Here is a 27,184-nt window from a genome sequence, read left to right on the forward strand (position 1 = left end):
CTGATATGAAACTTCCTGGCAGATTAAAACTGTGTGCCCGACTGAGACTCGAACTCGGGACCTTTGCCTTTCGCAGGCAAGTGCTCTACCATCTGAGCTACTGAAGCACGACTCACGCCCGGTTCTCACAGCTTTACTTCTGCCAGTATCTCACTCCTACCTTCCAAACTTTACAGAAGCTCTCCTGCGAACCTAAGTAAAGCTGTGAGTACCGGGCGTGAGTCGTGCTTCGGTAGCTCGGATGGTAGAGCACTTGCCCGCGAAAGGCAAAGGTCCCAAGTTCGAGTCTCGGTCGGGCACACAGTTTTAATCTGCCAGGAAGTTTTACATGTAATCAAATCGAGAAACCATACCAGTCTTTGGTACTATTTTTTCAGTATTAGACGATGACATTTCATTTTTTGATGTAGCAAAAAGTTTTAAAAAGTTTACACCATGTAAAGCTGTAGCAATATTAGAAAGAAAAAAAAATGCTAGGACTTAAGGATTGAATAAATCTGTACTGTCTTGCTTGTCTTGTCTTTACTGGTTTTATGTGTGCTATATTTAATTTTATGTCACACAAAACAGCAAGTTATTAGCTATTAGGTAATAAAGAGTGCAATTTTTCTGAAGAGTTCTTGCTCTCCCAATTACAAGTAATCCCATCCAGTATTAATTGCAAGGGATTTTCTTTTTTTTAAAAAAAAGAAAAAAAGAAAAAAAGCAAAGAAAAGAAAAGGGCAGGAGTCAAACTAGCTGACTGGGAGCAGGAGAGACACCACAGGAAATTTTAATTTCTACTGTCCTGAATATAGTTTGATGGCATCCATTACAAAATATTACACGTTTGAATTCCACAGAGCGAAATACAGTGACATAAGATAGAAGAATACTTTGTGAAGAAGCATGGCACTGCACCTAGGCCCACTTAAGACCAAATAACATGTCTTACGTTTCCTCGAACACATATGCTTTATGTATCAGATTCTTCAGAAAGATGTGCGCTACGAAATGAACATATTTTTGAAAAGTCGATTTTTTTTTTTAATTTTTGGCGTCCTACCTCAAACGCTTGAGGGAGGGATCATAGATATGGGGCTGATGCACAGGACAGTCTTAGTTCTAGTGGGGAGGTGGGTGGTCTCCACGTTACCCGTGTTTACGTTTAGTGATTTTGCTGCTTCCTCTCCGTTTATTGTTCTCTCGTCAAATGAAAACAAAACGGATTTCTGTAGTCAGGAGCTTTCAAGTGAATTAAAATACATTCACATAATTATGGAAGGCTAAAATATGTTATTAGTTTGAGATTTTATTTCATTTACATCTTTCTGATAGTCAAGCAATAATCGCCTTGTAGAACAATGAAGTTATTTTTGTCAGTTTTCTAAAGATATTTGGCTTTTATTAATCTTTTCTGCTGAGGCATTTGAAACAAAGTGTTTAATTCCACACTATTGGCCTGTTTCAACTGTTCGCTGTACATTTTTGTCTTCCAACATGTATGGCACTATGCCATAATAAAGAACTAAACATGAGACAATACACTACTGGTACTCCAAAAAAATTTATTCCCGTATCTAGACATACAAATGTGCACTTTAAGCCAAAATATGCTTTTTAGTATGGTTCACGAAATTCCGATGCTCTTTTAGTATCATCTATTGTTTTGTTTCTTTTATGACATAAAGTAAGATCTTTTAATGTTTTAACGTACCAACATATGGGGTTCCTGTGTCATCATAGCTACGCAATCGCGGTGACGCCAGTTATGTGGCGCGCTCCGGCAACTGCTGAAACGAACATATTTCTAACAGGTCGCAGGAAAATATTGTGAATGGTTATTTGAGAAAAGCTTTACTTAAAGTAAATTACCTTTCCTGCAAGGTGAACAATGTGCAGGAATGTGCGATGAAGTTTTCAAATCATAGAGTATTTGACTCTCATTTAAAAATCAACTCTTTGAGGATGACCATTTAGAAGAATTTCAAACCCAAAAGGTTAGATATTTATGTTGTTGTTAAAAATTTAACTGGCATGTTTCTGTGATGTGTCTTGAAGTGGAAAAAAAAAAAAAAAAATCAGCATGTGTGAAAGCTTAGCTTCTCTTGCAGCTTATTAATTTTTGAAACCAGTGTTATATGTGAAAGCTTTTCTGTTCCTGTAACAACACTATGTATATTAATTTAAACCATTAACTTTTCCTATTTGTGTGTTCACACTACTTAACAGTGATGTTGCTATTGGCTGACTACATCTTGTGTCCTATGCTCTGAATATCTTATGTCATCAGCTGGCGAGATCACGTGACATGAGCTATGGCTGGCTTAAAAAAGCACATCACAATCTCGATTTCAATGCTTTGGAAAGTAACATGCGGTGTTTGGTGGAATTTGAATATATACTTTCGTAATATGAAAATATGCAGTGTACCTGTTGCTGTCCTTCAAAGATCTTTCCAAACATGTTTTTTTCCCGAGTTTCATTTTCTAAAGTTCCAGGAAATTCTACGCCGGTGTATAAAACCATAACCATTCAAAGGATTGATGTGTTTTACAGTTCTGAGGAAAAGTGTACTGTCACTTAACAGGGAAAAAGTGTATTTTCACCCGGGAGAAAGTGTATTTTTAACTGGTAAATCTGGAATTTTTTTTTTCCTTGTCTGTGTATACACCCTGAAAGGAGTGCCCCCTTCGTCACCCAATACCACCCCAAACTGGAACATCTGAACCACATATTACATAAGGGCACTGATTGTCTGTCATCATGCACTGATTTGAGGGACTTCCTTCCCAACTCCACAACACCCTAGTCCATCCCTGTGCCACTCTCAATCCCAATCCCTTGCCACAGGGATCATAAATATGTGGAAGACCCAGTTGCAAGACCTGGCTGATCCAACCGCCCAGCACTTCTTATTCGAGTCCTGCCATGGGCTTATTCTACACCATCAGAGGCTGGGCGACCTGTAAAAGCAGTTATGTCATATACCAGCTCTGCTGCAATCATTGCACAGCTTTTTGTGTTTGTGTGACTACACCAGGAAGAATGGCCAGTGACAAACTGTGGCTACCAGCAAAGTGGGCCACCCTGTGGCACAACATGCACCGGAACATAATATGCTTGATTTCAATTGCTGTTTCACAACCTGTGCCATCTGTATCCTCCCCTTCACCACTAGCTTTTATGGACTTCACAGATGGGAGTTATCCTTACAACACGTTCTCCACTCCCAATATTAACAGTTTTTCAACTTACAGTAACCTACTATCTCCACATCCTCCACCCAACAGTTTCCAACCCCTCTGTCCTATCACCTCCTCCCAGTTCACATCCCCTCACCCTCATTGTGTGCTGCTACCTGCCAATGCACCAACTGGTCTTATCCCCTTCTCTGCTCCTCTGGTTTTATGCTCTCCATATCTGACCCCCCACAGTCTCCCAACACTGTGCTTGCTAGCCTTGTCCTGCTGCCATCTACCGTAGTCCCTACACACTTCACCAGACAGCATTCTTCTCTCCCCCACCTGTACTCTGCTGTCCCTATCCCTTCCCCACCCCACTTCCGAATGTGTGTGTATTTTCATTTCTGATGAAGGCTTTGGTCACAAGTTCAATGTGTGACAGTCTTTTCATTATGTGTTCCTGCAACTTGACGTGAAATATTTATGTTGTTAGCCTGTTCTCATTCATTCGGTAGAGGTACCCAATGAAGATTTATCTTTGCTTTGCCATTACTTCTGATATTTTCATAGCTCTCCTTGTTACATTTTCCAACCATTTATAGTTTGTGTGGAAGCCACTATTTTTCTAGTAATCCAGCTTTCAAGTATTTCTATTCTGTCCAGCTTATAGTTCATCCTTAGCATTTACATGCACTTAAATATGCTGGTCTTACTGCTGTGGTGTAGTGTTTTAGTTTTGTTTTTCTGGATACGCATGTTTTGTGCAAGATATTTTTTGTCAAGTAATATAGTATACTCTTCCCATTTTGTTAGCTCTTACACCTATTGCAAATTTTTCTTGTCCATTCTGCTGTATGTTTTGTCCAAGATATTACGAATGATGATGGAAATAGGATCACACTTGAGGAAGTGGAGAAAATGGTTAATAGATTGCAGTGCAATAAAGTGGCTGGGTTGGATGAAATTAAGTCAGAACTCATCAAATACAGTGGAATGTCAGGTCTTAAATGGCTACACAGGATAATTAAAATGGCGTGGGAGTCGGGACAGGTTCCATCAGACTGGACGAAAGCAGTAATCACACCAATCTTTAAACATGGAAACAGAAAAGATTGTAACAACTACAGAGGTATCTCTTTAATCAGCGTTGTGGGTAAAATCTTCTCAGGTATTGTTGAAAGGAAAGTGCAAGTGTTAGTTGAGGACAAATTGGATGAAAATCAATGTGGGTTTAGGTCTCTTAGAGGTTGTCAGGACCAGATCTTTAGCTTACGGCAAATAATGGAGAAGTGTTACGAGTGGAACAGGGAATTGTATCTATGCTTCATAGATCTAGAAAAGGCATATGACCGGGTTCCTAGGAGGAAGTTATTGTCTGTTCTACGAGATTATGGAATAGTAGGCAAACTTTTGCAAGCAAATAGATAGTCAGGCAGCAGTTAGAGTTGACGGTAAATTGAGTTCATGGTTCAGAGTAGTCTCAGGGGTAAGACAAGGCTGCAACCTGTCTCCGCTGTTGTTCATATTATTTATGGATCATATGTTGAAAACAATAGACTGGCTGGGTGAGATTAAGATATGTGAACACAAAATAAGCAGTCTCGCATATGCGGATGACTTAATTGTGATGGCAGATTCGATTGAAAGTTTGCAAAGTAATATTTCAGAGCTAGACCAGAAATTTAAGGACTATGGTATGAAGATTAGCATCTCCAAAATGAAAGTAATGTCAGTGGGAAGGAGATATAAACGGATCGAGTGCCAAATAGGAGGAACAAAGTTAGAACAGGTGGACAGTTTCAAGTACTTAGGATGCATATTCTCACAGGATGGCAACATAGTGAAAGAACTGGAAGAGAGGTGTAGCAAAGCTAATGCAGTGAGCGCTCAGCTACGATCTACTCTCTTCTGCAAGAAGGAAGTCAGTACCAAGACTAAGTTATCTGTGCACCGTTCAGTCTTTCGACCAACTTCGTTGTATGGTAGCGAAAGCTGGGTGGATTCAGGTTACCTTATGAATTAGGTTGAGCTTACGGATATGAAAGTAGCTAGGATGATTGCAGGTACTAGTAGATGGGAACAATGGCAGGAGGGTGTCCACAATGAGGAAATCAAAGAAAAACTGGGAATGAACTCTATAGATTTAGCAGTCAGGGTGAACAGGCTTAGATGGTGGGGTCATGTTACACACATGGGAGAAGGAAGGTTACCCAAGAGACTCATGGGGGCAGCAGTAGAGGGTAGGAGGACTCGGGGTAGACCAAGGAGAAGGTACCTGGATTCGGTTAAGAATGATTTTGAAGTAATAGGCTTAATGTCAGAAGAGGCACCAATGTTAGCACTGAATAGGGGATCATGGAGGAATTTTATAAGGGGGACTATGCTCCAGACTGAACGCTGAAAGGCATAGTCAGTCTTAAATGATGATGATGATGTTTTAAATTTACTAAATCATTCTATTTTATAAGTTTGTTTTTGTGTATTTTGGTCGATTTTTTGTATGAGTTTTGCTTTTCCAGTTGAATGTGTGACTTGTGAGACTAGTTCTACACTGTGTTCTTTCCAGAAGATGGATTTATTGAATTTTTTCCATTTTATTTGTTTATTTTTAAACATGTTCTGCTGGCAAGATATTACTGTTTAAAAGACATGTTTTGAAACAAATCTGTCATAAATAGTAATGTGTAGAATAGCAACAACCTTAATTCTTATGTTTCATGTAGGCATGTGTCTCCTGCACCTAAATGAAAGGGTTAAAGCAAAAGAATGCATTTCGAAGGCCATTGATTTGAGCCGCCAAGAATGTTCCTACGTAGCACTTGCAAAAATATACCTGCTTGAGAACGATATTGGTGCTGCAGTTAATGTATATAATGCAGCATGCAGGTAAGCATTTCTTGTTGTTTATAACTAAGTATGATACAGGGAGAATGGTAAACATGTAAAATTTGGTGGGTATAAATTACTAATGAACATCTTTATCTTAAAAATTTTTGTAAATAGTAAGCATGTAGCCATATCTGCAAATGAATGTGTAATGTGAATGTAAACTGACTTATTCTACAGCATTACAATTCACTTTACAAATAGTCCATCGAACATGAAACAAACAAACTAACTAACTTATGAGGTGGTGGTTTGTACTAATTAAGACACTCACCACAGCATTCCTCGGACACCTGACAAGTCTTACAGTTCCAGAAATGCTCTGCCAAGCCTCTAGGCCATCACAATCTGTCCTCGGTCAAACTCAGATAGATTGCGTGCTTTCCCCTTTCTACACACAGACAGCATGCTCACTGATACTACGTGCACTGTGCGTGTGTCTGACTAGCATTCATTCCTCGCCAGATGGTGCTGCTATCACCTGGGTGGGTTTATGTCGCTAGTAGGTTGGTGGTCGTAATGTTCTGGCTGATCAGTATAAGTAGATGGTGCTATAACCGAGTAATCAATTCAATCCCCCAAATTCCTCAACATGCAAACTAAACTTACATCCACAAAAAGAGCCACAATCCACCACCTAAAAACTGATCCTGACCTTATAATCCTACCTGATGACAAAGGCTCCACCACTGGTGATTCGACCACAAGGATTTCCTGGCAGAAGGACTTCATCACCTGTCAGATTCATCCACCTACAATCCCTGCCACAGTGATCCCATCCCAGAAATCCAGCAGGATCTCCAGTCTCTCCTCAAAGCCTTAGGCCCATCCCAGAACCTCTCCCCAGAGTCCATCTCTCTCCTCACCCCTGCTATTCCCTGCTTACCTCCTACATGCTTCCTAAAGTCTATAAACCCAGCCGTCCGGGACATCCCCTTATGGCCAGTCACTGTGCCCCCACTGAGAGAATCTCTGCTCTTGTAGACAACACCTTCGGCCTATTATCCACAACCTATCTTGCTATTTAAAAGATATCAACCATTTCCTCCTCCAACTCTCCACAGTTTCTGTTCCTTTACCACACGGTGCCCTCATCATCACTATTGTGAGGCCTCCATTTACACTAACACTCCTAATGCCAATGGCCTTACAACTATTGAACTCTACTTTTCCAAACCCCTGATGAATTCCAAACTCACCAATCACCAGCTCCTTTGTAGTCACCATGACCAACTATATTCTCACCCACAATTACCTCTCCTTTGAAGACACTACCTACAAACAAATCTGGGGTATGACCATAGGCTCCCATATGGCACCATCTTGCGCCAACCTATTCATGGCCATCTAGAGGAATCTTTCCTAAACACCCAGCATCTAGATGAGGGTAAGGATGCCCTATCTACATTCCTCCAGAACCTCAACCTCTTCTTCCCCATTCATTTCACCTGGTCCTACTCAACCCTCGAAGTCACTTTCCTCAATGTTGATCCCCATCTCAAAGATGGCTATATCGGTACCTCTGTCCATATCAAACCTACCAACTACCAGCAGTCTCTCCACTTTGACAGCTGCCTCCCACTCCATAGAGCCTACACACCCATGGCCATCGCATCTGTAGTAACGAGCGGTCCCTCTCTAAATAAATTAAGGGTCTCACTTGAGGCCTTTACAGATTGTAATTACCCTCCCAACCTTCTACAATCTTCCGTGCATTAGTTTTCCAGTTAGCCAACACCTCCCAAAGTCCCACCATTTGGCTACAGAGGAGCATTCCCCTTGTGACTCGGTACCACCCAGGTCTGGAGCAACTGAATTACATTCCCCACCAGGGTTTTGATTATTTCTTGTTGTGCCCTGAAATGAGAAATGTCTTACCCACTATCCTTCCCACCACTGCCACAGTGGTATTCCACCGCCTGCCGAACCTACACAATGTCCACGTCCATCCCTACGCAACCCCTGCTCCCAACCCCTTGCCTCATGGCTCATATCCCTGTAATAGACCTAGATGCAAGACCTGTTCCATACATCCTCCCACCACCACCTATTCCAGTCCGGTCACAAACATTACCTATCCCATCAAAGTCTGGGCTACCTGTGAAACCAGTCATGTGATCTACAAGCTAAGCTGCAACCACCGTGCTGCACCCTATGTGGGCATGACAACCAACAAGCTATCTGTCTGTGTGAATGGCCATTGACAAGCTGTGACCAAGAAACAACTGTACCACCCTGTTGCTGAGCACACCGCCCAACATGACCTTCATTTCAGTGACTTCTTCACAGCCTGTGCCATCTGAATCCTTCCCACCAGGACCACTTTTCTGAATTGCGCACATGAGAACTCTCCCTGCGGTATATCCTGTGTTCCTGTAACCCTCCTGGCCTCAGTCTTCGTTAGCCATTGTTCTTACCCATCTAGCCCCCTTCCCTGTTCCCTCTCCAGTGCTACACAGCTCTCTATTCCATCAATGCACCCAGTCTTTTTACTTCTCTTCTTTTCCACTACGCCCCCCCCCCCCTCCCCCACTCACCATCTAACCTCCCAATTGCATTTAGCTGCCCTAGTCTCCACCTCATCCCTGCACGCTCCCAGCAGCACTTTGCTGTCCCCCACCTCTACTCAGCCATCTCTCCCCCTCCCCTTCCCAGCCTTCCTTGCTCCTACACAGTTGCCTCTCCCATAATGCACTGCTGCTTGCAGTCTGGCTCCATGGCTGCAGCTGCCTGAGACTGTGGTCGTATGTGTGTAAGTTGTGTTTGCATAAGTGTGTGTGTTTTTTGTCTATTTTTGACAAAGGCCTTGTTGGCTGAAAACTAACATTCTGACAGTCTTTTTGTTGTGCATTTATCACACATAACACATTTACAGAGAAGTGTTCGTAGAAAATGCGTACCCAAAAGCATTTGAGTTTTTTTCGGACCACAGATTTGAGTTAGAGTGTAATTGATACCATCGTGGATGAAAGAGCAAACAGTATTAATTGGGCTATTCAACCATTTGCAACTAGCCAGTGACAAAATTCCAATTGTATACCTTCTCACTGTCAAAGGTACTGAATACACTGAAAATGATATGGGTGGACACCCCACATACATAATGTCCACTATATTCTTTTATATGTGTAGAAATTCTGCACATGCTTGTTGAAGGACTATGTTCTACCAACTAAATAATGTCTTATGCGTTGTCAATGATTTGTTCATTTGAACTCTCAGATAAAACATGATGCAAGGTTGTGCCTCAATCTGTCACATTTGAGTGAAAATACAAGTAAACACTCTTGAATCTGATACTTTGCTGTTAGACAATCATTTACCATATTCTCTACAAACAGCAGCAGCGTTTCCAGTACAAAATCCGTATGTAAACACTGTATCGGTGTACTCTGCATCTGTAAATGTTTTCAGTATTCGTAAATGGTATAGCAGAATTGGCTAACAAATCATAATCACAGATTGAAAAATTCAGTTAGATAAACACAAGCACAACTTCACAACTAGAACTTGAGGACAAAAATGAATAAACCCGTAGCAAATGCAGTACAAACACACAAAATGAAATTTATCTCTGTAAGCAGCTGTGTCTCTGTAACCAATAAAAGTTTGGTATTGTTATGTGGAATGTTTTATTCAAATTAATTTATGCTACCACCTCTCCTGAAACATCCTTTATATGGGCTGACAACTGTATTTCACAATAACAAAGTCTATCTTTCTTTAATTAGAACTGTCTTCATGATCTCTTCTTTTAGTTTTTTTACAAGATATTCGCAAGAACTTTTACAAATATTCATGGCAGTACTTTTTTTGAAAGTGGTTTTATACCTCTTGCCTCCCACTTCTACAATTTGCCATGAGGCCTATATTTGAATGTATCATTCCGGATAAGTTGACACTTCAGAAACTCTCTTGTTATCTGAACAGATAATTTTGCCCACATAAAACGAAGCATTTCTTGAAGGACTCACTTTCCCCTCACAGCCTATTCTCTTTTCTGATATTACATGCCACAACAAAATTGGTTTCGCCCCACTTGAACGGTTTTCCTCTGTTTATCATGCATACTGTTTTGCACCTTCAAATGAACTAGACCCGTGGTGTAGGGGTAGCGTCTTTGATTCATAATCAAAACGTCTTCGGTTGCGGGTTCGATCCCCGCCACTGCCTAAATTTTGATAAATAATCAGCATTGGCGGCGGAAGACTTCCGGCATAAGAAGTCAGCCTCATTCTGCCAACCGCCTTGTCAAAGAGGGTGGAGGAGCGCATAGAGGTTCAGGGCACGCTCTTGTCCTAGGGGTGGGAAATTGCCCCTAAAGGTGGAAGAATCAGCAATGATCAACGACATGAGGATGCAGAAGGCAATGGAAACCACTGCATTAAAAGACACGTAACGTGTATCCACAGGACATGTGGCCTGTAATTGAAGAAGTGTCATGATGATCTCTCCATTGGCAAAAGATTCCGGAATAGTCCCCCATTCGGATCTCTGGGAGGCGACTGCCAAGGGGGAGGTTACCATGAGAAAAAGATTGAATAATCAACGAAAGGATAACGTTCTACGAGTCAGGGCATGTAATGTCAGAAGCTTGAACGTGGTAGGGAAACTAGAAAATCTGAAAAGGGAAATGCAAAGGCTCAGTCTAGATATAGTAGGGGTCAGTGAAGTGAAGTGGAAGGAAGACAAGGATTTCTGGTCAGATGAGTATTGGGTAATATCAACAACAGCAGAAAATGGTATAACAGGTGTAGGATTCGTTATGAATAGGCAGGTAGGGCAGAGTGTGTATTACTGTGAACAGTTCAGTGACCGGGTTGTTCTAATCGGAATCGACAGCAGACCAACACCGACAACGATAGTTCAGGTATACATGCCGACGTCGCAAGCTGAAGATGAACAGATAGAGAAAGTGTATGAGGATATTGAAAGGGTAATGCAGTATGTAAACGGGGACAAAAACCTAATAGTCATGGGCAACTGGAATGCAGTTGTAGGGGAAGGAGTAGAAGAAAAGGTTACAGGAGAATATGGGCTTGGGACAAGGAATGAAAGAGGAGAAAGACTAATTGAGTTCTGTAACAAGTTTCAGCTAGTAATAGCGAATACCCTGTTCAAGAATCACAAGAGGAGGAGGTATACTTGGAAAAGGCCGGGAGATACGGGAAGATTTCAATTAGATTACATCATGGTCAGACAGAGATTCCGAAATCAGATACTGGATTGTAAGGTGTACCCAGGAGCAGATATAGACTCTGATCACAATATAGTAGTGATGAAGAGTAGGCTGAAGTTCAAGACATTAGTCAGGAAGAATCAATACGCAAAGAAGTGGGATACGGAAGTACTAAGGAATGACGAGATACGTTTGAAGTTCTCTAACGCTATAGATACAGCAATAAGGAATAGCGCAGTAGGCAGTACAGTTGAAGAGGAGTGGACATCTCTAAAAAGGGCCATCGCAGAAGTTGGGAAGGAAAACATAGGTACAAAGAAGGTAGCTGCGAAGAAACCATGGGTAACAGAAGAAATACTTCAGTTGATTGATGAAAGGAGGAAGTACAAACATGTTCCGGGAAAATCAGGAATACAGAAATACAAGTCGCTGAGGAATGAAATAAATAGGAAGTGCAGGGAAGCTAAGACGAAATGGCTGCAGGAAAAATGTGAAGACATCGAAAAAGATATGATTGTCGGAAGGACAGACTCAGCATACAGGAAAGTCGAAACAACCTTTGGTGACATTAAAAGCAATGGTGGTAACATTAAGAGTGCAACAGGAATTCCACTGTTCAATGCAGAGGAGAGAACAGAAAGGTGGAAAGAATACATTGAAAGCCTCTATGAGGGTGAAGATTTGTCTGATGTGATAGAAGAAGAAACCGGAGTCGATTTAGAAGAGATAGGGGATCCAGTATTAGAATCGGAATTTAAAAGAGCTTTGGAGGACTTACAGTCAAATAAGGCAGAAGGGATAGATAACATTCCATCAGAATTTCTAAAATCATTGAGGGAAGTGGCAACAAAATGACTATTCATGTTGGTGTGTAGAATATATGAGTCTGGCGACATACCATCTGACTTTCGGAAAAGCATCATCCACACAATTCCGAAGACGGCAAGAGCTGACAAGTGCGAGAATTATCGCACAATCAGCTTAACAGCTCATGCATCGAAGCTGCTTACAAGAATAATATACAGAAGAATGGAAAAGAAAATTGAGAATGCGCTAGATGACGATCAGTTTGGCTTTAGGAAAAGTAAAGGGACGAGAGAGGCAATTCTGACGTTACGGCTAATAATGGAAGCAAGGCTAAAGAAAAATCAAGACACGTTCATAGGGTTTGTTGACCTGGAAAAAGCGTTCGACAATATAAAATGGTGCAAGCTGTTCGAGATTCTGAAAAAAGTAGGGGTAAGCTATAGTGAGAGATGGGTCATATACAATATGTACAACAACCAAGAGGGAATAATAAGAGTGGACGATCAAGAACGAAGTGCTCGTATTAAGAAGGGTGTAAGACAAGGCTGTAGCCTTTCGCCCCTACTCTTCAATCTGTACATCGAGGAAGCAATGATGGAAATAAAAGAAAGGTTCAGGAGTGGAATTAAAATACAAGGTGAAAGGATATCAATGATACGATTCGCTGATGACATTGCTATCCTGAGTGAAAGTGAAGAAGAATTAAATGATCTGCTGAATGGAATGAACAGTCTAATGAGTACACAGTATGGTTTGAGAGTAAATCGGAGAAAGACGAAGGTAATGAGAAGTAATAGAAATGAGAACAGCGAGAAACTTAACATCAGGATTGATGGTCACTAAGTCAATGAAGTTAAGGAATTCTGCTACCTAGGCAGTAAAATAACCAATGACGGATGGAGCAAGGAGGACATCAAAAGCAGACTCGCTATGGCAAAAAAAGCATTTCTGGCCAAGAGAAGTCTACTAATATCAAATACCGGCCTTAATTTGAGGAAGAAATTTCTGAGAATGTGCGTCTGGAGTACAGCATTGTATGGTAGTGAAACATGAACTGTGGGAAAACTGGAACAGAAGAGAATAGAAGCATTTGAGATGTGGTGCTATAGACGAATGTTGAAAATTAGGTGGACTGATAAGGTAAGGAATGAGGAGGTTCTATGCAGAATCGGAGAGGAAAGGAATATGTGGAAAAAACTGATAAGGAGAAGGGACAGGGTGATAGGACATCTGCTAAGACATGAGGGAATTACTTCCATGGTTTTAGAGGGAGCTGTAGAGGAAGACAGAGATTGGAATACGTCAAGCAAATAATTGAGGACGTAGGTTGCAAGTGCTACTCTGAGATGAAGAGGTTAGCACAGGAAAGGAATTCGTGGCGGGCTGCATCAAACCAGTCAGTAGACTGATGACAAAAAAAAAAAAAAAAAATAATAATAATACAGTGGGAAAGTCTACATAGTCACATCAAACATCAGAGGAGTTTCGTCCACCTTCGCTGTTTGGCTTAGTTCCATAACTGGTTTTCTTTCGATGTTGAATGATAAAGAGATGGAAAGGTAATATTTTCTCTTCATACTCTTGTGGCATTTTCTGAGATATTTGGGTTTTTGTTCACATGCTAAGTCCATGACACTTCATAAACCTGTAACACCACCCAACTCCACCATTACGGTCTGTTAAGTTCCATTATGGTGCTAGCTTATAAGCATGTATTTAAATCATTTCTGTATTAATTCCAATGCCGTATAGACAGAGTCCTTGAATCCATGTCAATACATCACCTAGTTTTGGCCATTTTGCATTCAGTCCTCTATTTGTACATTTAGTCTTCCTCCTTTCTTCGTCTTCTTTTTTTTTCCTAGCCTGCCAAATTGTGAATAGTTTTTCCTGTTGGTGGAGGACCAAATTGTCCCTCAGCTGATCTGTTTCCAAGTTCTTCTGCATATGCTATTACTTTCAATTTATAGCCTGCATCATATGAATACCATTTATTTTTTTCCATTACAAAACTAGCTACTAACAAAAATATTGTAGTGTTACCCATAACACAAACCATTTTCAATTCAAATTCACTGGCACCGTAGACTGCAATGACGCATTATAGGGTAGACAGTGTTCTGGGTTTGTGACAGCGGGGCGGGAGGAGATAGTGTTAGCAAGCTTGTGAATCCCTGCAACTTGTGTTGATGACATTTGTTTACTGTTGCTGTCAGTTGAATCCAATGTTGCCAGATTGAGATAGGTTTCCTGTGGCATCGAGTATATGGCCCTTGTAAGACTGACAGGAATTTTACATGAAACACTGGACATTTTTATATTAATTTCAAGCATAAGATGCACCTGAATTTTGGTGGCAATTTTCTAAAGAAAAAAGTGCGTCTTATGGTCTGTAAAATATGATAAGTAAAAATCATTTACTTAACTCAAGGAGTTGCTGAACACAAATGCAGACAGATCCACAAATGCAGACAGATCCAAACTGAGTATCTAGAAGATTCCAGGTCCATAGCCAAGCCATAATGCACTAATCACTAAGAGAGAGGCTGAGTACTCACATACATAGTAGACACTATGCTGAAGGGGACTGATGATCGCTTGTGATGGCCTCTTATTAATTTTTATTATGGTGCTGCCTGCAATGGCCAAGGAGGACGAGTCCTTCGAGAGACCATTGGTTGGCAGCCATGGTTGCTGCATAGCTGCCTGTAATGGTGGTAATAGGAATGTCTGGTGCCAACTTATGTTTTACAAATTGAGACACTCAGCTTGGTGTCTGTGGCAGACAACACTACAGTGATCAGTGATCTTATTCCTTTTCCTGAACTGAAATAATTCACTTATCTCACTGAGTTCTTCAGAACTATTGCCTTCCCTGAAACATATAACATGGTTCAGCCTGGAAAAGCAGTTTAAAAGAAAGGATTCACTTATATGTTTCAATGGGGTGCATAAAATATATTCTCTCATAGCTGAAAAGAGAGTTCATTCTATCTGGTCCGACTTAAGCTACTAAATAAAGCAAGGTCTTGGTTAAAGTTTGTACTACTTTAGCAGTACACATACCACTTCCACGTCTGCCCTGATGTGAAAACATACGGTACTTGATCAAAGTTTTACTATTCATGTCATTCACACAGCATATTACCTAATTGGAAGTCAGCGTAAGTACGGTACTCATGGCCAGTTGTCCAATTGACCATAACTTTAACCAGTCAATAAACAGCTTTAAATTCCACACAGTATTCTTCAGTGTAGTATGCTTAGCCAGTGCTACACACTTCAACACTAGTCAGTAATCTAAAGTTTCTGAAATATGATTGGCTAGTATATTAAACATCCCCCCCCCCCCCCCCCCAATGGATCATGGACCTTGCCATTGGTTGGGGGGCTTGCGTGCCTCAGCGATACAGATAGCCGTACCACACGTGCAACCACAACAGAGGGGAATCTATAGAGAGGCCAGACAAATGTGTGGTTCCTGAAGAGGGGCAGCAGCCTTTTCAGTAGTTGCAGGGGCAACAGTCTGGATGATTGACTGATCTGGCCTTGTAACATCAACCAAAACGGCCTTGCTGTGTTGGTACTGCAAATGGCTGAAAGCAAGGGGAAATCACATCTGTAATTTTTCCTGAGGGCATGCAGCTCTACTGTATGGTCAAATATTCTGGAGATAAAATAGACTTCCATTTGGATCTTTGGGTGGGGACTACCCGGGAGGATGTTGTTACCAGGAGAAACAAAACTGGTTTTCTACAGATCGGAGTGTGGAATATCAGATCCCTTAATTGGGCGGGTAGGGTAGAATACCGGTATTTAAAAAGGGAAATGGATAGGTTAAAATTAGTTATAGTGGGAATTAGTGAAGTTTGGTGGCAGGAGGAACAGGACTTTTGGTCAGGTGAACACAGGGTATAAATACAAAATCAAGTAGGAGTAATGCAGGAGTAGGTTTAATAATGAATAGAAAAACGGGAACACAGATAAGCTATTATGAACAGCATAGTGAATGCATTATTGTAGCCATGACAGACACAAAGCCTACATCCACCTCAGTAGCACAAGTTTATATGCCAGCTAGCTCTGCAGATGGGGAGAGATTGAGGAAATGTATGATGGGATAAGAGAAATTATTCAGATAGTTAAAGGAAACAAAAATTTAATAATCATGGGGGGGAACTGAAATTTCATAGTAGGAAAAGGAAGAGAAGGAAAAGTAGTAGGTGAATATGAACTGTGGGAAAGGAATGAAAGAGGATGCTACCTGGTAGAATTTTGCATAGAACATAATTTAATCATAGCTAACACTTTGTTTAAGAATCATGAAAGAAGGTTGTATATGTGGAAGAGACCTGGAGACACCAGAAGGTTTCAGATTGATTATATAACGGTAAGACAGATTTCGGAACCAGGTTTTAAATTATGACATTTCCAGGGGCAGATGTGGACTCTGACCTTTATGAACTGCAGATTAAAACTGAAGGAACTGCAAAAAGGCAGGGATTTAAGGAAATGGGACCTGGATAAACTGAAAGAACCAGAGAGTTTCAGAGGGAACATTGGGGAATGATTTACAAGAACAGGGGAAAGGAACACAGTAGAAGAAGAAGGGTAGCTTTGAGAGAAGAAATAGTGAAGGCAGCAGAGGATCAAATAGGTAAAAAGAAGGTGACTAGTAGAAATCCTTGGGTAATAGAAGAGATATTGAATTTAATTGATGAAAGGAGAAGATGTGAAAATGCAAAAATGAATCAGGCAGAAGGGAATGCAAACGTGTAACAAATGAGATTGACAGGAAGTGCAAAATGGCTAAGCAGGAATGGCTAGAGGACAAATGTAAGGATGTAGAAGCATATAGCACTAGAGGTAAAATAGGTGTTACCTACAGAAAAACTAAAGAGACCTTTGAGAAAAGAGAACCACCTGTATGAATATCAAGAGCTTAAGCAGATAACTGGTCCTAAACAAAGAAGGGAAAACAGAAAGTTGGAAGGAGTATATAGAGAGTCTACACAAGGGAGATGTACTTGAGGACAATATTATGAAATTATGAAAATGGAAGAGGATGTAGATGAAGATGAGAAGGGAGATATGATACTGCGTGAAGAATTTGACAAAGCACTGAAAGACTTAAGTTGAAACAAGGCCCCAGTCATAGACACCATTCCGTTAGAGGTACTGATAGCCTGGGAAGAGCAAGCCATAACAAAACTCTTCCATCTGGTGAGCAAGATGTATGAGAAAGATGAAATACTCTCGGACTTCAAGAAGAATATAATAATTCCAGTTTAAAAGCAAGCGGGAGCTGACAGGTGTGAAAATTACCAAACTATCAGTTCAATAACTCACTGTTGTAAAATACTAACAAGAGTCCTTGACAGAAGAATCGAAAAACTGGTTCAAGCCGACCTCAGGGAAGATCAGTTTGGGTTCAAGGTAAATGTAGGAACACATGATACAATACTGACCTTACAACTTCTCATAGAAATTTGGTTATGAAAAGAAAAACCTATGCTTATAGAAGTCGTAGCCTTAGAAAAACCTTGTGACAATGTTAACTGGAGTACTCCCTTCCAAATTCTAAAGGTGACAGGGTTAAAATACAGGGAGCAAAATCCTGTTTATAATTTGTACAGAAACGAGATGGCAGTTATAACAGTCGAGGGGCAGAGGGAAGCAATGGTTGAGGATGGAGTGAGTCAGGGTTATAACCTATTCCTGCTGTTATTCAGTCTGTTTATTGGGCAAGCAGTAAAGGAAACAAAAGAAAAATTTGGAGTGGGAACTAAAGTCCAAGAAGAAGAAATAAAAACTTTGTGGTTTGCTGCTGACATTATATTGTCAGAGACAGCAAAGGACTTGGAACAGCAGGAACAGAATAGACAGTGTCTTGAAAAGAGGATATAAGATGACCATCAACAAAAGCAAAACAAGGATAATGGAATGTAGTCTAATTAAATCAGGTGATGCTGAGGGAATTAGATTAGGAAACAAGACACTTAAAGTAGGAGATGAGCTTTCCTGTTTGGTAAGCAAAATAACTAATGACAGTTGAGGTTGGGAGAATATAAAATGTAGACTGGCAATGACAAGAAAAGCTTTTCTGATGAAGAGAAATTTATTAACATCAAGTATAGATTTAAGTGTCAGGAAGTCTTTTCTGAAAGTATTTGTATGGAGTGTAGCCATGTACGGAAGTGGAACATGGACTATCAATAGCTTAGACAAGAAGAGAATAGAAGCGTTTAAAATGTGGTGCTACAGAAGAATGCTGAAGATTAGATGGGTGGATATATAACTGATGAGGAGGTACTAATTAGAATTTGGGAGAAGAGAAATTTGTTACACGCCCTGTTTAGAAGAGGGGATCGTTTGGCATTACACATTCTGAGGCATCAAGGGATCACCAGTATAGTACTGGAGGGCAGGGGGAGGGGGGGGGGGAGTAAAAATTATGGAGGGATACCAAGAGATGAATATAGTAAGCAGATTCATAAGAATGTAGGTTGCAGTAGTTACTTGGAGATGAAGAGGCTTGCACAGGATAGCTGCATCAAACCACTCTTTGGACTGAAGATGACACACACACACACACACACACACACACACACACACACACACAGTATGCCATGTTGAATGTTAGCTCACTGGAAGAAATTACAATTTGCACTATAAATACCAAAACTTCTAGAAACATCATTTACAGCAGATCTTAGTTTCTGAACTACTCAGTTTCTCAGCAAAATTCATATTAGGATATTTAATGCAAAAAACTAGTGCACTGAGAAGTATGTTGTCATGTTACTTAAGCTGAATCTGTACATCTAGCATATTCAAATGTCTCCTGCTTCCAAAATGCACATTTGTTCTCCTCTCCAATTGGCTGTAGCCAATCAGCTTTGTAGCTATTCTTGAACAACATGCAAAATACCCTCCTTGATCAATCCTCAACATCAAATTTAATGTAGTCATATGCCATAATATGTATTTTTCAAAAAGCAAAGAAACCCAAACAAACCCCGCTTTACTTATATTAAGTACAGAAATAAATATTTAGTTTTCAAAATAGCTAAACTGGCTATTTTACATTAAGCATTTCATGCCTTATATGTGACTGACTACATGATTACATAATTTGATTCATGGGCTCATTCATTAATTATTAACACCCCCTCATTCATTCTGACAGTGTAACAGATGAAAATAATAATGTCAAAATCAAACAATAGAAACTCCAGGTAGGAATATCAACAATGCAGGAAAAGACAGATTGCTTCTTTTTGTAAAGAAGACACGTAAGTTGCAGATAGGCACAATTAAAAGACACTTACATAAAGTTTTCGGCCACAGCCTTCATCAGTAAAAGAGAAATATCACACCATTCATGCTCACAAGCAAGCACATCTCATGCATATCTCGGCCCGAGATGCTGGAGTTGGTGGTTATGTATGCTTGCTAGCGTGTATAATGATATGTGTGTTGTTGTTGTTGTTTGTTTGTTTGTGTGTGTGTGTGTGTGTGTGTGTGTGTGTGTGTGTGCAACTTAATGTTTTTCTTTGCAGTAAGTAGCAGTCAGTCTTTTCCTACAGTGTTGTAAATAATAGTGACAGACAGCTGAAAATAATAATTACTGCTTGAAACTGATACCATGACATAAAATATAGTTTTATGAACATTAAATTCTGGGGGTAGTCTATTTACTGCTGTCTGACACACAGTTGTATGCCAACCCAGGTAATCCTCCTCACTTCACGTTCTGAGCTTGGGACCAGATGGCGATGCAATTATGAAATAAATTGCCTAAAAGTTAATGCTGCAGTTGGAATATCTGGAAGTGAGTGGATTTAGCTGTGAAGGAGTTCTTAGTGACATACTAATGTTTTGCAGATATGAGTACAGTACTTTTATTATCTAGCCTCTCAGATGCCATTACAAATGACTGAATTTTGTAATGAGAGGGGCAGAAAAGTACAGAGGACCAGCACCAATGCTATTTATTTCATTTATAATGATTTCAGTCAAGATCTAAGTGTTGTGATTTATGTTTTCTGAGTGCCTGTATTAAAATTTTCATCAAACAATGTCATGGGGAATTCTGTTATCGATACTTAGATTTCAGAAACCCTCAGTATGTTTTGTAACTGTGATGTTTAATCTTGGCAAACATGTTTTGTCATTGCTTGTAACAATATAATTAATGTGCTGAAAAATTGTTAATTGTTTTTCAGCATATACCCAGAAAATTCTGACCTTGCTACAACTCTTGGTTTACTTTACATGAAACTTAGGGAGTATCAGAAAGCATTTGAGAAGTTGGGTTCCGCTTTAGCACATAACCCATCTTCAGCAAAGGCATTGTTGGCAATGGGTTCTATAATGCAGGTAAGTACTGTAATTTGTATGATGTTCATGTTATTGGGCGAATCTCTTTCGTTTGGATGCAGTCTTTAGTGATATGAGACGTAATTTTTTTTTTTTTTTAAAAAAGCATTAACCTCGCAATATCAGTATCATAATCTAACCATGTTCTATATATTTTAAATCAAACAATGGAAAATCCAGGATGGAATGTAACAATGTTAGGGAAAGGAAATTGCTACTCACCGTATAGTGGAAATGCTGAGTTGCATATAGGCACAACAAAAAGACTGTTACAGTTAAAGTTTTCAGTCAACAAGGACTTTGTTGAAAATAGATCACACACACACACACACACACACACACACACACTAACACAAACGCAACTCACTCACACATGACTGCAGCCTCTGTGTGGCTTCAGTTGGCTATATGCATCTCAGCATCGCTGCTATATGGTGAGTAGCAACTTTCCTTTTCATAATATTGTTACTTCATATTGTAAAATTTAAAAAAAAAATGTTTATTGCTTTTAATGATTTCTTATACCAGATTCCACAACTATTTCAAATTTTTCAGAAAAACTTAACCCAAAAATTCAAGGATTAGTGATGAGCATAACTTTCAACAGCAAATGGCATATTCAAATTTTCGGATTCAGGACCTTTCTTACACATCTACATGCCTTTAAAAAGTATGTTGTGTCAATGACAGTTAATGAATTTTTTTTGCATAAAGCAACCCCCCACCCCTTCTTGGTAGTACATGTTATGCAAAATGCACTCATATTACTAGGGTTAATGAACTCAGAAGAAAGATGAAACAGGAAAGATGAAGAAAAACAACTGCTTTCATAAAGAAAATGAAACGTTTACAAATGCAAAATTAACACAGTAAAAGACAAAACTGCTGTATGGGTACTTGGATAGGGCCTTCCTGTGGAAATCCATGATGAAGGAGAGTGTTTTTGGAGTAGTAGTAGCAGGCTCCATTGTATTTGTTACTCGAATGTCCCTCAAAAACTATGTTGTTTAATTGTTTTGTGTGATATTGTAAGGCATAATCTGCAGACATTTGTCTTTGTTTTGTGAAACGTGTGGCTGTCAAGAAATATCAAGTAAATAATTGTGCACACTAACAGTTTTGCATAGAGGAATTATATTTTTCTTGGATAAGAGATGGATGTTAAAGGAAACAAATACTCTTAACTGTAGCTAAGCATAAAATTGTAATGACAAAGAAATGCAAAGCAAATGTTCAAAAATGGAATAAAGTAAAGGAAATAAAATAAGAGAAGCCTCAAAATGGTGCAGGCAATTGTAGTGTGAGATGCGCTAGTCTGGGCACCATGTAGGTCCCTGTTTCCAAACAGCCAACAAATGTTATTTGTGTACATTGCGTGATCACGGTCTGCAACTCACTGTTCTAAAGACAGATTGGTATTGGATGTCAAAGATACATTGTGTCGTGGGACAGCAATGTTCCATTAAATGGTGAGGTCGCCAGACGAAACATTAGTACCATGCCACATCACAGTGCAGAGTACCAGACTGTGAAAGTGAGTTTATTAGTGGCCATTTATAATGCAAAAAGTTAATATGTAGTTTCTGCATTGAGGAATTAGCAGTGACAGTAGCTGAATTTATTTATGGCCAAATTCGTATTCGTAATACATATCCTTGACAAAAGTTACATGGTATGTGTTCTAACTGGGAACACAAGGAAACAAAGCTGTAAAAGAGATAAAATTTCTTGGATCCTCATAAAGTCACTACCCACATCAGGTGTCGCTTGTGTAGTGCTGCACAGCAGACCTGGTGACAGCGGTCCTTGACTAAACTGCTTCTAGGGGCCACTTTGTGTAGTTGTGGGCACACTGTTTGAATGCCAGTGTGCACTCCATTTATCATAGTGACCTGACTTACGTGTATGCTATGAACAGTAGGTGTAATAATTGGTGAGTTACTACACGTCTCCTTCCTTGTGGGGTGTAAGACCAGGTGTCACTGTCTATAATGCTGTGACTGAAGAGACATCTGTGGCATCTGTAGTGGTGCCAGGGGCGGGAGACAAAGGCACAAGAAGTTCCCGATCTGCCAGGACCAGCGAGTACAAATGAAAGTGCACAGGACCGGCAGCAGGGGGCAGGAGCCATATGGATGTCAGAGTCTATGACAAGGGAACCTTGCACACAAAGCAATGATGATGGACTGCAGTGGAGAGTTCCTGGTGAAAGAGACCCAGCTTCCATCCCTACTGACAGTGTTACCTGCTCAGCCCAGTGAGAGGCACTGGCGACAGGAAGCAAATTGTGCCATCGGTGCTGACGAATCCCTCACTGTCAGGGTAGACGGGCACAGCCAGGCCCATTTGACACCCAGAGTGCCCACGGCTGACAAAGAATGGGGCATCGGGCCCGAGGAGGGGATCTTGTGCCCATCTCAGGGAGCAGCTGGTTCCGATAGCATACATCGAGTCGATCTTTGGTGCGAACTGTGAGGATGAGGCGACGATGCTGGCAGTGGATGAGGACTTGAATCTGGGGTGGGCACTGTCCAAATACTATGGCATAGAGTGGTGTTGGCAAAACTGGTGCCACTGGGACATGCCTGCCTGGCAGCAAGAGGTTGAGTAGTGTCTGTGGCTGACAGCCATGCAGGAGCTCAGTGGGATTCCTGGCACCAATTGGTGTCGCTCTGTAAGAGCTTAAAAAATAAATGTGAGGGCCTTATTGGCTGGGAAATTTTCTATGTATGTACACATCTGTTTCTTAAATGTTTGGACAAGGCATTCTGTCCCACCATTCGACTGCAGATGGAAAGCTGGCACTGTGATGTGGCAAATGCCATTGTGTGTATGCAGGTACTCGAAGGATTGTGCCACAAACTGAGGACCATTGTCTGAAACTGTAATGCAAGGCAAGCCTTCTGTGTTGAATATCTTCACCAGGACCTTGACATGCATCTGCTGTCACCGACGAATGATGAACAACATAAGGAAAATGAGAAAAAGCATCAATTGCTAATAACCACGGAGTGTCTAAAAAGGACTGGCAAAATGTTAGTGGATTTTTTCCTAGGGCTGTGTAGGGGCCATCCATGGCAAAAAAGCATTGCTTGGTAATGCCTGCTGACCCAAACACATGCAGCAGGCTACAACAAAGTGTTCCACTTCTGGATTGCTGCCCGACAGAAGCACATGGCAGCACGCCGACAGTTTTGTGTGAAAGACCCCCTCATTGACCCTCGTGTAATAAACAGAGGGTCTCCTGCCACAGAGCAGCTGTAATCACAATGCAGGGAGTAAATCCTTTGATCGACAGGAAAATAACACCATCCAAGAGGGAGGTTGTGGGATTGAAGGGACCAGACTGCTACGGTCATCGGTCTCCAAGAGGGAGAGGTGGTGGTGCAACTCATAAAATTCCAAAGTGGGTTCAATTGCCAGCCCAATAGATAGTTGGACAACCTATGCTGTGTACTGCATATTACCTCCCGGAGCACTGGATCCTCCATTGTAGCAGAGCAGTATGGGAACTGGTGATGGGGAGCCATTCACCATGTGCCTCACCTCTGCATCTAGTTGAAAACCAAGCAGTCCCTCCTGGTCAGACGAGTGATCAGGGCACATGGTGAGCCGGGAAAGAGCATCCATGTTTGCATGTTGTGATGTGGGACAAAAATGGATTTCGAAATTGTACCAGGGTAAGAATAAAGTCTATCACTGCAGACGATAAGCAGCTTTGTCCAGTAAGAACACCAATAGGTTAAACAGAGATACCAAGGGCTTATGGTCGACAATTAAATGAAATTTTTGCACCATACAACAACACATGAATTTTTTTTTAATCGTAGAGCAAGAGCAATAGCTTCTTTTCCCACCTGAGAATAATGTCACTGGGCCGATCTGAGTGTTTTCAACACAAAGGCAGTTGATTTAATGCCATCTGAAGGGTGATGGGCCAGAACAACCCCTACCTTGTACTGGGATGTCTCTGTGGCCAAGTTGAAATTTTGCAGGACATTTTACAGCATGAAGACTATCCTTAAGCCTCACCAAAGCATGCTCACAGGGTGCACACTAAACAACAGGAGCACTTTTCCAAAGCAGTAGATACGAAGGGTGGGCGATAGTAGCCGCTCTGGGAATAAACTTGTGATAGTATGCCACTTTTCCCTCAGGGGCTGAGCATTCATTTGGTGGGTATGGATTTGGCAATCCCAGGATTCCTGAGGTGGGGACTGGTAAGTGCTGCCAGTCCTCTGTCGCCATGAGCTACGGACATGCTTCAGGGACCACTATATGGTGTGGCAGAGGGACTTTCTGTGTCATAGGCAATGGGCATCTTGGCTTGTCTGCCTGGACCATGAAGAAGGAAAAAACCTCTATAAAAAGCCCTAAATATCAAGGTATGAGGTGCATGGCTGTGGGGATGGAACATTTGTTAGTGGTAACCTGCCGTTCTTCAGTTGTTAAAGCTTACTCAGACATGCAGGGCTCTGTCTGAGCAGACCTGTATTTCCCTAGCTGCTCATGTGACCAAGATGGAACCCTCAAAATTAAATTCTTTCACTCCCAGTTGAATGGGAATCAGCACCCAATCCAGCAATAGGGCTTATGTGGCCCATCCTCCTGACTCGGGGATCTTTCAGAGTACTTACGTTAATGGTAACAGAACGCATGCTGCTGGTCAGAATGCATTTTATAATTGTTAAGAGGAAGGCATCTTCGACAAAGTTTCCCTTTTTTACATTCAAAAAGGTTTACAGGGAATTGCAGTGAATTTAAAATCTGTCAAGTGATTGTGCACTGAAACACTTGGTAGAAACTTTTAATTTCCAACAAGTAAAAAAACCACCAGAAAGTCAATCAGACAATTGTGGAATGCTGTTGGTAGTAACTGTTGGTTTCCAACAAGTAAAGAACTTCCAGAAAACTCAATACTTGGGGAGTATGCAATAGAAACTGAACTGCTCAATACCTTGAACTACAGCAAAGGTGTTGTGCCTTGCAAGGATCTGATTGAGATTCTGAGGCAAGAACTGAAAGCTGAGTGGGCCAAAGAAGGCATTGTTGACATGCCAAACATAATGAAAAGGGTGGCTGGCAATCTGATCAGACCAGACTCATTTATACTACATATAACAGCACAAAACTTCCAGACCATGTCATGGTAAATTTGCTTTGCCTAAGCATGTGGCCTTATTTCTGCAACCCAGTGTCTGTGCTTTGGGCACACCATTCTCAGTTGTAAAGGAGAATCCACTTGTTGCAACTATGGTAAGGCCACCCACAAAGGAGTTGGTTGTTCATCTCCTCCAAAGTGTGTCAGCAGCTCTGGGGATCACACAGTCTTGAGTAGAGACTGCCTGAAGAAAGGAAGAACCAGGAGACAAAAACAACAAAGTGCATCCCTTATAGAGAAACCAAAAAGATCTAGTAGGCCATGCAGCTACCCATTTTTGTTGCCTCCTTTGCTTCCATTCTCAAACAGCCAGTCCAGAAAACCAATGCTGCTATACAAACCGATGTTTCTAGTGTCAGCCCTAGTACCCGTATTTGTCAATGCACTTCTGCACTGCAGATTGTAGGTTCAAGATGGTAGGATACCTGCCATCATCAGTACATGGCTCTATCATATAAGCTCCCTGATATTAAGGGAGATACATGGCACTGAAGTAATCTATCTGAAGCTGAGTGGCTTAACTGTTGTTTCAGTCTACAAACCACTGAATATCCAGTGGCCACTCCAGTCTTACCCTCTGTACCTCAGCCATGTATATACGTAGGTGATTTCAATAGCTGTCATGCCACTTGAGGTTATAAAACGATGATGATAATGGAGAGCAACTAGTAGAACAGGTAGAAGGAAAAAAACTTAGTGTTAGTTATGATGCCAAAGAAATGAAAACCTTTGGTTCTGCTAGGTGGCAGACTGGTACCAAATGTGACCTGTGCTTTCCCTCCACTGATTAAAACACACTTCCTTTGAGTCATACCAGAAAAGTCTTAAAAAGCTTCCAAAGAAGCACCACCCTACAATAATAAATACAGGGCTTGAGATACCTATAATAAATTCCACTAACAAGCAAAGGTGGGTTCCAGGAAAGTTAACTGGGATCAGTACACTGGAGGTTGACAGCAACCTATGTTGGATAGCCCCAAAAGTAGAAAGCTACAAGAGATTTGTGGGAGTCATCATTGGTGCATCCAAATGCAATGTACCATGAGGGCTCAGGAAACATTACATCCCTTGCTGGGATGACACAACAAAAAACATATATGCAGAATACCAACAAACTGAAAACCCTAGAGCACTGAATGAAGCCAGAAAGTGGAAATGGATGGACTTGACTTCCAGTTTAAATTTCATTCATGCAAGCAGAAAGGCATGGACATTATTAAGGAAACTTGGAACTGCAATGAATGTTTGCTGTCAGCAGCCAAAGAAAACACCACCAGAACTAGCACTACTCATCAGATCAAGAGCTAAGAAGGTCTCTATGGACACAACCACCAAAGAAAAGATAAAGAATGAACTGAATGAAGAAATAGCTACCTTCATGATAACACCACCTGTAAAGCTACCGCCCGCTCTCGGACGTACGTTATCTCTATAAAGCCCGTACTGTAATAAGTTCACGGGCTTCACCTTTTAAACAAGGATTTTAGTACATTAGTTGACCGCGTGTACCTAATAGAAGCAAGATCAGACTTATACTCAGTCAATAACTACAGTGATGCAGTCAAGCAAATGTAAAGTATAATTACTCTTTAGCATGGACAAGAA

At 40.9% G+C, this 27,184-nt stretch overlaps 1 protein-coding gene across 2 annotated transcripts in view; it reads left to right on the forward strand.

The window, feature by feature from the left end:
- LOC124798459 (Bardet-Biedl syndrome 4 protein) overlaps positions 1-27,184 on the forward strand; it is a 139,477-nt gene that overhangs the window by 20,988 nt on the left and 91,305 nt on the right. For both annotated transcript variants that reach the window (XR_007016944.1, XM_047261882.1), the window contains exons 5-6: positions 5,888-6,050; positions 20,265-20,418. Coding sequence is in view for 1 of the 2 variants with exons in the window: in XM_047261882.1 (XP_047117838.1) it covers positions 5,888-6,050; positions 20,265-20,418 (317 nt within the window). In the remaining variant the exon portion in view is untranslated. The remainder of the gene's footprint in view (positions 1-5,887; positions 6,051-20,264; positions 20,419-27,184) is intronic.

This window comes from Schistocerca piceifrons, chromosome 5 (assembly GCF_021461385.2).
Source record: "Schistocerca piceifrons isolate TAMUIC-IGC-003096 chromosome 5, iqSchPice1.1, whole genome shotgun sequence".
Taxonomy (NCBI): domain Eukaryota; kingdom Metazoa; phylum Arthropoda; class Insecta; order Orthoptera; family Acrididae; genus Schistocerca; species Schistocerca piceifrons.